Source organism: Mobula birostris, chromosome 18, assembly GCF_030028105.1.
Source record: "Mobula birostris isolate sMobBir1 chromosome 18, sMobBir1.hap1, whole genome shotgun sequence".
NCBI lineage: Eukaryota > Metazoa > Chordata > Chondrichthyes > Myliobatiformes > Myliobatidae > Mobula > Mobula birostris.
The window spans coordinates 12,657,683-12,668,553 of record NC_092387.1 but is presented as its reverse complement, the minus strand read 5'-3'; the positions used below and the strand labels follow the sequence as shown (position 1 = coordinate 12,668,553).

The following is a 10,871-nucleotide window of genomic DNA, read 5'->3' as shown; positions in this document are numbered from 1 at the left end:
TCTCGGCGTTTTACAATCCAGCATCCGTGTTGTGATTTAAATCGCCTTCCTTTCCGATTCCCACTTTGCCTACGCACACGGTACATGTTAGTTAATTTACATTGTTGGTGTATTTATCCAAATGTTTGCATTAACTCCGATTCGCACCGCCCGCGGTCGGTACTTGTTTATTCATTAGCTATGAAAATCTACATAGCCCGCAGATACATCAATAATCTACAGCGAAATCCACAGCCACTTCACAGCCGACACTCCAGCGCGCTCGCCCTGAACCCTACCTTCCGTCCCCAAAAATTCCTCCTGCCCCTCCTAGCTGCCGAGGTGTTCATTCCAATGACCCCCTCCCCCTTGAGTCTCGACATCCATCACATCAGCTAATTGCAGGGAGAGTTTCGTTTTTAACTTTCCAGATCCGTATTCGTCGGTGTGTAACTGAGAGAGGTATTGTTTAAGGACTTGGGTTTCACAGGATGTAATATTATTGTGCAGGCCACTACAGGGGGAGGGGAGTTGAGGCAATTTCAGGTCGCTGGTTCTTGTAGTAATCTACTAGAACACCATTTAACAACCTGGGAGCGGGGAGAGGACGTCAAATGTTTATTAGAAGCTGTGTTCATCATACACTCGACCAGAGAGCTCCTTTCCCTTTAAGAAGCGAAGGTCCCGGCGAGTCCGGGGTTGCTTCTTTGTGACTTGACCCGCGGCCCCCACGCTCGCCCTTAATGTCCGCCACACGGGTGGCGGGACCGCTGGCTCTCCGGCTACAGGGGAAACGCCAGCGCCAAAGTTGGCAGAAAGTCGAGCAGCCACTCTGGTAAGATCAAGCGGGCCTGAGCGACCGGAAGTCCCGCAGCGAGCGAATGAAATCCCCAGCCAGGGGAAGAAAAAAAATCAAAGGAACGACAGAGAATAAAAGAAATTGTAAGCGAGCTTTAATTCAACAAATGATATTGTTTGATATTGACTCGGCTCTGACAATGTTGTCCCACTATCGTATGTTAGATCGAATGCTTCAGTCCTTTTACCCCCATTCTTACATTTGTTCCCTATTGTTTAGCGAGGCCGCAATCGACGGCGACGTGTGAAAGTGGCTGTTTGATTCGTTTTTCATCTCGCTGACCCGCGCCTTTGTTTCCCGTCACCCTGGGAATGTCACGCCTGAGTACTTCACTTAGAGAGGCTTCAGAAAGTTGCTTTGTTATTCAATTTCAGACACACACAGAATTGTTCACAATCCTTCTCTGTAAAAGATACTTCAAATTGCATCGCAGTTCAGAAGTGCAATGTAATTTAGTTTAGAGAACTTTTGTTGTTCTTTGTACAAACGACCAACCAATATACACATTACACGGCTGATCCAGCGCAACCATAATACCTATTTTTTCACATTAATTATTCTTAAATTTCAACAGATCGCCCCGGCGACGCGGAAAGTTAATCGCACGCACCTCCCTAAATTGGACCTCTTTCTATCCACGAATTTTGCACTGATTTTGAGATTCGGCAAATTGGCTGGAGACAAAAGGTAGTGAGAAAGTTACTGTAGTTTGTTGGGAAATGGTTCGGTGACCTATGAACAGTTTACTTAGCGAGGAAGTCTACACCAGGTTTGAGGATAAGGCGAGGAGTTTTGTACAAAAGCCCTTGCCGCAGTGGTTGGAGTCAGGTCGTGTTGCGGGACCCGCAAACCAGTGCTCAAAAGCTGGCTGGTTGGAGTCCATCATCCTCAGCTGTCGGTACACATGGCTTATTTTTTAAGTACCTGGTCTCCCACGAAAAGCCATCGAGCCCGATGTTTGCCCAGTCGGTGCGCGGGCGCAGCGTGGCGTTGACTTTCTACATGGGAAATTGTGTTTCCAAGGCCCGCTTTGTTATTCAGCCTCGGGAACGGGCAGCAGCTGAATGGGCCGACCCTCACTCTGTTTTGTAAATATTAGGAGCTTTGCAAGTTCCGCAGGCTTTCTCACCCAACCCGATATTTTCATCTAATACTCGAAATGAACTACACCTGCGCGTTTAAGGCATGTAAACATTCGCGATCAAAACCAATATTGTGTTTGTCATTTGTCTGGTTGGTTTGGGAGTGTTTGAATACAGATAGAGCCGGCTGTGGATTTATGGGGGAAATTACCATAAATTATTGCTAACCTGGAACGTGTGTGGTCTGCTTGTGGGAAGAGAGCTAACACACATTCTCTACGCAGAAACAGGGTAGCTGGTTGAGCTGAAGACTAAACGGTTATTACAGCGAGTAGCTTTCATTTGTTTTCTGCATATTAATATAGTTGACTTCTGGGCGTTTTATGGGGTTTGCGGCAAAGCGCTTCTCCTCATTTGCATCTAATTTTACTAGTAGATCACCCCGATAGTCCGGTGCCTGTACGCATATTAGAGTCTAATTTCCTGCATAAAGCATTTAAAAAGTTTTTGCAAAGCTATTTTCGCTTCGATTTTTTTGCGAGGTGACATTGATTGACTCAAGTACCCTGATTAATAAGGGGAAGCGTGCGGCCGCATTCAAACCAAGGCGAGCGGACTTCACTGGCATTTTAATATTAATGACATGGTTTAATCTCTGGAAATAACCGTGTTTAAGTTACGATTTGGCGAGTTACTAATATGCATTGAGCCAGCACTTTGTGTTTTTTTTTAAGCTCTTGCTTTCGAATTCGCTAAAGATAAAGAAATGTCCATTTGCAAGTCTGGAGCAGTGAAATCATTTTAAGTTTCAGTCACACTTAAAGTTCACGGTTTAGTGTTGGAACTCGGTTTATCCTGGCCCCACACACTGGGTGCCAGCTATGTGAGATGCATCTTCTGACACACCGATTTTTTAAAAAAAAAGCCCTGTGTAGCACTGGTTACAGATTAAGCAGAACCGGGGAGCGATGATTCTGGTCAATGGGCACAGTTAATAATAAAAAAGAACCGTCTCTTCACTCTCGGTATCTCCGCTGGAAGCATCGTTTGTTAAACGGGAGTCAGAAAACAAGCGCCCAGTAAAGTGCAAAGAACGTTGGCGCAAACTTCCCCGTTGCTGGGCACCCTCATACTCCGATTCGCTTTCTGCTTCTTTTCCAATTCGGATTTGACCCCTAACTGTGCTGAAATGTAAATGATTTCTATTGGCCGGCGGTGGCCATGTAAATAGGTGTAAATGAAAGCAGGATCTGCTTTTCCCCAAATGCGCCAGTCATGTGACGGCGGGAGCGCTACATTAACCGAGTGCCTTGCACATGTCACTACTACATGAAACTACCAGCAGCACTACGCAGGACATGGAAGGAGCCGCTCGGCGAATGTGAGAGTGAACGGGCCGGACCCCTCGCCATTCGCTGTAGTGCTCGTTCCGCTGCCGGTGATCCCCACTTCACAGAGCGTGTCTGGTGTTGGGGAGTGGACTGCACATCGCATCTCACCGAGAGATACCGAGCAGGAACGGATTCCAGAGCCCGACTGTTCGCCAAGTTGGTCTAACTTTGAGGTGGGGGTTGGTTTTGTTTCAGTTTCTGCACGTTGAGTGGCCGAGGTCCTTCGGTGGGCTTCTTGAGACTTTAATAGTTTTTTCCTTTGATGATGCCTCGTCCAGGCAGAAACACGTACAGCGACCAGAAACCTCCCTACTCGTACATCTCCTTGACCGCTATGGCCATCCAGAGCTCCCCGGACAAAATGCTCCCCCTGAGCGAGATCTACAAATTCATCATGGATCGGTTCCCTTACTACCGAGAGAACACGCAGAGGTGGCAGAATTCGCTCAGACACAACCTCTCCTTCAATGACTGTTTCATTAAGATCCCTCGTAGGCCGGACCAACCGGGTAAGGGCAGTTTCTGGGCACTGCACCCCAACTGCGGGGACATGTTCGAGAACGGCAGCTTCCTGAGGCGCCGCAAACGTTTCAAGGTGATGAAAGCGGACCACTTGGCGGTGAGCAAGCAGTCGGACGCAACGCACTACCTCCAGCAGCAGGCGAAGCTGCGGCTCAGCGCACTGGCCGTGTCCGGGACCCACCTGCCGCAGATACCCAGTTACAGCATGGGCGTTTCTCAGAGCACGAGCTTCAAGCACCCCTTCGCCATCGAGAACATCATCGCCAGAGAGTACAAAAACGTGATGTCGAGCGGACTGGCTTTCTCGGCAGTGCAGCCCATGCAGGCCGGCTACCCCATGCATTCCGTCGGGAGTCCCATCGGTACCGCCTGGCCCCACATGTACAGTACCAGTGTGATGGACACGGCGCCGCCGCTCTCCGTGCCCAGCAGCGACTATAGCGCCTACGGCGTGCCCATTAAACCCCTGTGCCACGGCGGACAGACTTTGCCGGCCATACCGGTGCCGATTAAACCCTCCCCGGCCACCGTGCCTGCCTTGCCGGCTTTACCCGCGCCGATCTCGGCCATCCTGTCCAACAGTCCTGCCACGCTGAGTCCTACCTCTCCGCAGATCGGTAACGGCCAGAGAAGCCCGAGTCCGAGCCCCGGCGATACGTTAACGAGCGCCGGCACCGCTCTGCAGTCGGTGGCCGTGCACTGACATTGGGAACAGAGGCGAAGGCAGGGCCAGCTCCGAACAAAGTTTACCGGATCAAGGGAGAACTGTCCGCTTGTGATCAACTCCTGCCCTGGTGTATAAATGTAAATGTGAACGGCCGGCGTGCATAACACGAGCCTGTGAATACGTGCACTTTTCTCCATTTTGCTTCAGTTCTAGACTCCCCGTCACTCGCAATCGCCGATCACCAAGTCCAATGTTTTTTCTAATCGTGTCGTGAATCCCACAAAACATTTGTTAACACTGTAAATGTTGACTTTCAGTAATGTACGGCGGCATGGTGGATGTGAGATTGTTAGTCGCAGCATGCATGTGTTACACGGAAATATCTGTCTGCTTTAAATTATGAACTAGGCTATCGAAAAATATTTTCTCATTAAAATACCTACAATAGAGGAAATCGCCGTGTGTTGCTGTCAAAAATAACGCGCGAGGGACGCCAGGCAGGTGTCTGCTCTGCGGATCGAGCGCCATGACAAGCAGGGACCTAAAACCGAGCAAAAGTTTACCAGAAGGCATTGGAGGATTTCCAGAGAGAGGGGGCAAGGGGCAGAGAGAGGGAGGGAGAAACTTTCCGGCTGGGTTGGGAGCAGGAGATCATGAGAACTTGCAGTAAAAGCGGAGAAAACCTATAATGTATGCGGGACAAAGCATTGACTTTACTTGTCATTAGTTCGAAAATGTCCCAGGGAAATGGGCATCCCGCCGGCAATTGTGAATTTGTTAAAAAAAAACTCCCGAGTTAGTACCAGGTGTTTTACAGAGTAAATATACGGAGCTCTGTTTATGGCTAGTTAATTCTACAGCGGGAATGTATCAGAAACACCGTCCATTTATCCTACAGCTGGGCTTTTATTTAAATAGTTTCATTTCATTAAAGCCGGTAGGGCAGAGGGACGGAATTCACCCCAGGCCGCTCCACTCCACTTAAGAGCCTTGTTTATCATTTCACTCTGTTTGTGTTTATTTCCTATTGTTCGCTGCGAGTTAACCGTGCCCGGTTTTCCTGTTCCGCCGCGGCAGCCGGCTACTTGTTATCTGTCACGAATCCTCAGCAGAAGCAGAGACAGTGTTTTCTGCGGCCGGTTCATTCGTGTGAGGGTGGCGGGGGGGGGGGGGTGTTGCGCTGGTAGAAGACGGCTTTTCCCGGAGGTTGCGGTCAGTAGCACAAGTGAGAAAGGTGGATCCGATTGTTTTTGATGAGAGATAATGAACCTTCAGACGGCATCTGTGTGGGAGCCTCTCTTTATATATCTAATTGTAGGAATGCCACACACAAACAAGGGGAGAAAACCGAGCGAGTCCTCTCAGCAGCGGCTGATTAAAATGCATGAAGCCGCCGGCCCGTCACACAAGGGACACCCGAGACCATTCATCACACATTCAGCACAATTATATCAACAAGCTTTGCAAAAGAATACCACCTACTTAAAAGCTCATCATTATATCCGTTCACGGGAAAATCTATGGAGACAACTGAACTATGGCATCACAATGCAGAGCAACTGTGTGTGTGCAACCCTTGTACCGCCGCTCCGCACTCTGTAACCGCCACAAAATGAAAGGTGCTCCTTTAGAGGAAACATTAGCAGCGTTATTTGTGTCTTTTAAAACTAACAACAAATTATCTAATTAATATCTTTCAATTACAGCTTCAGAGAGAGGGAGCGAGAAAGAGAGGGGGAGAGAGAGAAAGAGAGGCGGCCAAACGCCGGCAGCAGACTAACAATAACCCAGACCCCACTCCTGGAATCCGCAGCCACTTCACATCTGTTCTCTAATTTAGCGTTTTCAGTTGTTGCAAAAATGCAGAAATCAGACCAGGACATTGCTCAACCGAGTTAGGTGGTTTACGGGGTGAACAGAATTCTAAGCGAACTGTTGTGTGGGGAATATGCAGTTGAGAAAAGCGGACCCATTGAATACTATTAAACAAATATATTAGAATCCTGTCAGTTTTCGCAATTGACTAGATCAAATACAGGTTCCGGGAACTTCATTCAGTCTCATTCACTTCAATAGAAGCTGTGAAGAATAGCCAGCGTACACTGGGCCACCGATGTAGATTTAGCCTTTTTAGGAGACAAAACATTGGCTTCTCACAAACACATTTCTGACCGCGGTACTAGGCGACGGGCCTCGGAACCCAACAGGAATTCAAATTCAGCTTAACCCTTTCATTTGACCGCGCACCCACTCTGTAAACGGACATCGAGAGCACATTGACAGGGCTTCAAAACCAGGCGGTTCTGAGAACGGGCATAAACCCGGATAAACCCGTTTGGTCAGTTGAACATAGTGACTTTAACACTGAATTTAGAGAGCCTTAGTCAATGCACAGCAGGGCTGATCCAGACGGCGGTTGGACATCAGAATAGACTGACTCGAACACTTAAATTGTCTCCTGCACAATTTACACGCGCGATATAAAAACTCGCGATTTTGCACTCAGAGAATATGCAGTGTTCACGCTGGGGGTGGGCGGCCAGGACCGCGCAGAAGAGTCTCTGTAGCCTCTGGGAGCGGAGAGCCGGACACACAAAGGGTGACTTTCGAACAATTGAGTACCAATTCTCTGCCATTTGTTCAATATCCCCAACTGCGTCACTCTAGAGTGCCTGACAAGACATTTGTCAAATAGTTGTGACTTGCTGAATAACGCGAGTTAAACTGCTCTAATGGGGCGCGCAAGGCGAAAAAGTAAAACACCACGGAGCGACTTGTAAAAAGTTTGACTCTTTTTTTTAAAATTTAATACAGACATACGTTCTATTTCCAAATTTTTTAAAAAGCTGTGAATCAGCACATTAGAATGCTGAGTCCCGGCTCTCGGTCCGAACTGGCGGAGATGCTTGACACTGATAGCAAATTCGTCCTTTTCGGCAAATCCAGTGCGCATTCCGCCGCAGTCCTGCCCAGCCTTCGGAAGGCACTCTGAATATCCGCAACGCATCCTTTAAAACCATGGTCCCCGAGCATCAGGGCAACGTCCCGGATCTGATTTTCCCCAGCAACACCTGTCATTTCCCTATCCGTTTTAGATACAGTGGACTCTATAATGTCCAGGGAGCCTTTCCCATGCCGCCAGGAATAAACTAGTATACCATATAAAACATACCAACAAGATTTTTTTAAAAAGAGGCCATATTTCACAACATCTTTAATTTAGGAAGATGATTGCTACAAACCCGATCAGCGATTTTAGCTTTATTGTGACTGCGATAGGTAATGCTGCCCGGATTGAGTGTTCAAGGTTTACTATATACATTTTTTACAATCATAATGGTAATTTAGACAAGCGAAGGATAGCCTGCTGTATTATAAACCTATATCTCATTATTATGCAAAATAATAAGATATACGCACTGACTGTCCAATCTGTTTATTGCTGGTTTACTCATCCGGAAATTTTAATACTATTCAGGGGCAATGAAATTCAGATCTATACATCAAATCTTTAACCTGCAGCCATCATTGTGTGTCATAATCCAGATGGAGAGGCCATCAGCTCTGTTTACTGTGAGCATCACTTTATTAACTCGTCACAGAACGGATTGTGGCGAATGTTACTGCGGGATTTCAGATGAATCGGTGTGTGGACTTGGCAAGATTTAGCCCGGACAAAAAGGATGGGTAGGCCAGTAACGATGAAATATTGGTCGGCCTTTACAAAACCCTGTGTTGCAGTTTAATTAAAAGAATTCATTAAACTGGTAGCCCATCCAAGGTAATTAGTATGCATAATTTATGTTTTGTCTAATACACAAGGGCAGTAGCCTGAATAATAAACCAACTTAACCTCAGGAAAATAAATTGAACGGACAGTCGTTTATTATTTAGTTTAAGATCGCACTATGACGAATGTCAAAGGGTAACATTTACAAAGAGTTGCTGATCCGATCTCCTCCGTCTCGGACACCGTATTGCAAAGCCTCGTAGTTACGAAATATTTGCAATAAACACGAAAGACTTAACCAAGAATGATCTTACAAAAGGCATGTAGCTGAATCGGACTGTGTTTCTCTGGCGGGCCGTCCTTCTACACTGGTCACAGTACTCACAATATTTCAGCCCTGTTTTGTGAATCGGACCGGCAGGTATTAAGTTCATATATAATCAACAGTTTTGAGAAAAGATTGGTCGGAAATTCGAACAATAGTCCTGTAAAAAACTCGCGCAATGCGTCCGCATGTGCAATACGGGGGCTGAAGTAGCGATTTGAAGTAAATCGATTATCCAAGGGTTCTAGTCGGTGTCCAAAAATTAGATGCTGGTCTAATAAAAAGGATTACTCGGGTGATGGTGGAACAATCGTTCACTATCTTTGTCTCCCAGAGAAGAGATGTTAGGGTACTGGGGGTGAGAGGGTGAGGATGTCGAGCGGAATACTTGGCACGTATACCTGGAGGCGCGCAGTTGGTTCTTCAGAATGTTGACATGGATGGAAATAATGTGATTCAGAACGCTTGCTTTAAATGGGAATCAGCAGAAATAATGCCAGTAATTTTATCGGGAGGAAATGTGAGTGCATATCAATAGGAACTGCGAAGTAGAATGTCAAATACATACATCAGCCAATTACTTGTAGTGTTTATTGTTAAAATTTTATATTTACTTTGAGACACAGCAGGTCTTCAAACATAAATAGGGACTATAATTCTTAACAAAATCAACAGTTGCATAAAGCTGGTAATCAATTTTCCGGCTCTAAGGACAGGAGCATTAACGAGCAAATGCGCTGATGCAGTAATTTTTCAGCCTGGTTCCCTACAACACTGACCGACGCGAACAAATCAAGATTGAGGACAAGGAAATGGCAACTTGTCTGTTGTTCCCTCGGTTTCCGAGGTTCTGTCGAGCTCGGGTTGACCTGTTGAGCGAGGAGGAAGCGGGGAGTCAAATACTCTTGACAGGTAACCTGAAAAAAAATCAGATTTTTGTCAACATTTGTTGTCATTAAATATTAACTCTCTTATGCTGCCCGTGTTTTGAATCAGCGTGGGAACATTTAATACAACCAGCTTGTAAATGTGCTGGGAACATTTTGGATGTATGTAGGGCAGACAGTCTCTTTCACTTCCTCTACACCCGATGCTGTGTTTTTTTTTGCTGCCTTTGAAAGTCTGGGCAGCTGGAAATTTAAAGGCGGGTTCTATTTCAAACTGAAAAGTTCATCTAATCGATTACAGTAACGCGGTCTATTTCTCTTACATACCTTAAAAAGAAATTCACAACATATTTAGTGCGAGCAAGACAGTTGCAAAATAATAGAGCGAAGCAATGAAGTTTTAATTGCTCCGTTGTATGTAATTTATCGGACAGATTGGATTCAGATATCTGACAACAAGAAGGTAGTTTATTTTCTTTTACAATTAAGTCACCCCTCAGTTCAGCGATAGCCACTCAAATGAGCCCTCAATCCAAAAATAAAAGCGCCAAAATAATCAACACTACACACGTGTTATTTAGATCTGATGGAATTCGAACAATAGGCCTTCATAAACTGGTGTAATCACGTCTTTCTGTTTCACAATAAGACAATAAATTGAAATATATAGGACTCAATAAATTCACCTCACCAGTCAACTCTCATGCCATAATTCAAGTTATTGTGTTTACTCCCCTAAACATACGACGGCTAAATTGCATTTAAATCGTTTAGCATCGTTTTCCTGCGAGATTGCATTGATGGGAATATATACTGGATGCAAACACTTTGATATATTTTATGAAAGCAAGACCCAGAAAGGGGTTTCTCCTCAGATAGCACCTTTTTTTTAAAAAAAAAGTAACAATCTTCGACAAATAAATCTGTTAATGTATCTGTTGCTGGAAATACATCTTTAGCTTGGACAGCTGGGAGTCAATAGTTAGAATGTACATCAGTGCGTCGGTAAACTTAACCTGTACAAAAGACTAAGCATTACTTTATGTCATACAGTGTTGACTGTATTACTTAGAAATTATCCCGAGCTCAGCCAAACACCCATGTGTGCATGAAATTAGAATGTCAACACTTGATTCATGCTGCAAGGCTGTGACTGTGAAACAAATTATGTCAGTGGGTGGCAATTGCAATATTAGTCTAAGCAGATAACATATAGCAAACGAGGACCCAGTCTGAAGGCTTCGAGGTTCCAGATTAATATGTCAAGATCACTGTAAGAGAGGGTTGGGCTTTGCCAAATTGGCTGCCACTGGATAAAGTACCGGAGCAAACAACATATTTATTATCATACACACTACAGCTTTTAATTCTGCCGGCTGATGCCTTTAAAAGATGCTTCCAAACAAAGATTTTGCCTAAAGACTAGCGG

At 45.6% G+C, this 10,871-nt stretch overlaps 1 protein-coding gene across 1 annotated transcript; it reads left to right on the top strand.

The window, feature by feature from the left end:
• The first annotated feature begins 3,573 nt into the window (after positions 1 to 3,573).
• foxb1a (forkhead box B1a) lies at positions 3,574 to 4,536 on the top strand. Its single transcript, XM_072281938.1, has one exon. It carries the CDS (start codon positions 3,574 to 3,576, stop codon positions 4,534 to 4,536), a length of 963 nt encoding a protein of 320 aa, XP_072138039.1.
• The last annotated feature ends 6,335 nt before the right edge of the window (positions 4,537 to 10,871 follow it).